This window comes from Orycteropus afer, unplaced genomic scaffold (genome assembly GCF_000298275.1).
Source record: "Orycteropus afer afer isolate SDZICR_OR568_19922 unplaced genomic scaffold, OryAfe1.0 scaffold01099, whole genome shotgun sequence".
NCBI classification, from domain to species: Eukaryota; Metazoa; Chordata; class Mammalia; order Tubulidentata; family Orycteropodidae; genus Orycteropus; species Orycteropus afer.
The window spans coordinates 290217-290758 of NW_006922686.1; the positions used below are offsets into that span (position 1 = coordinate 290217).

At 41.7% G+C, this 542-nt stretch overlaps 1 protein-coding gene across 1 annotated transcript in view; it reads left to right on the forward strand.

Annotated features, from left to right (window-relative positions):
- The window catches only part of LOC103212779 (melanoma-associated antigen B18-like), a 32480-nt gene extending 32254 nt beyond the window's left edge, over nucleotides 1-226 (forward strand). Inside the window, 1 exon segment of the mRNA XM_042783417.1 lies at nucleotides 20-226. Coding sequence (XP_042639351.1) covers nucleotides 20-226 — 207 coding nt within the window.
- The last annotated feature ends 316 nt before the right edge of the window (nucleotides 227-542 follow it).

A 542-nucleotide genomic window follows, 5' to 3' on the forward strand; every position in this document is an offset into this window, starting at 1 on the left:
GTACCTTGAGTACTGGCAGGTGCCCAGCAGTGATCCTCCACGCTATGAATTCCTGTGGGGTCCAAGGGCACATGCTGAAACCACCAAGATGAAAGTCCTGGAGGTTTTGGCTGAGATCAATGATAGCGTGCCCAGTGCCTTTGCTGATCTGTATGAAGAGGCTTTGAGAGATGAGGCAGAGAGAGTCCATGCCAGAGGTGCAGACCAGACTAAGAAATCCTGGTAAAGCCAGTGGAGGTTCCAAGGCCAAGTCCAGCATCTCCTCCTATATCCATATCTCGAGAAGTCTTAAGGAGATACTTCACTTTGCACTTGAAGAAAGCTGTCAATCTTCTAAGTAGTAGAGGTCAAAGTTGAGCTGGAGGGAATTAAACAGATATCTTCTTTTGTTCCTTTTCTACATGAGTAATTTGGATATAGACATATATTTTTGGAGGATATTTTTTAGATATTGTCCCTTTATTACAAAGTTTATTTGCTTGTATTATACTTTTCTCAGTGGTTTCTACATTTATTGTTGTTTGTCAGTTTTAGCATAGCTT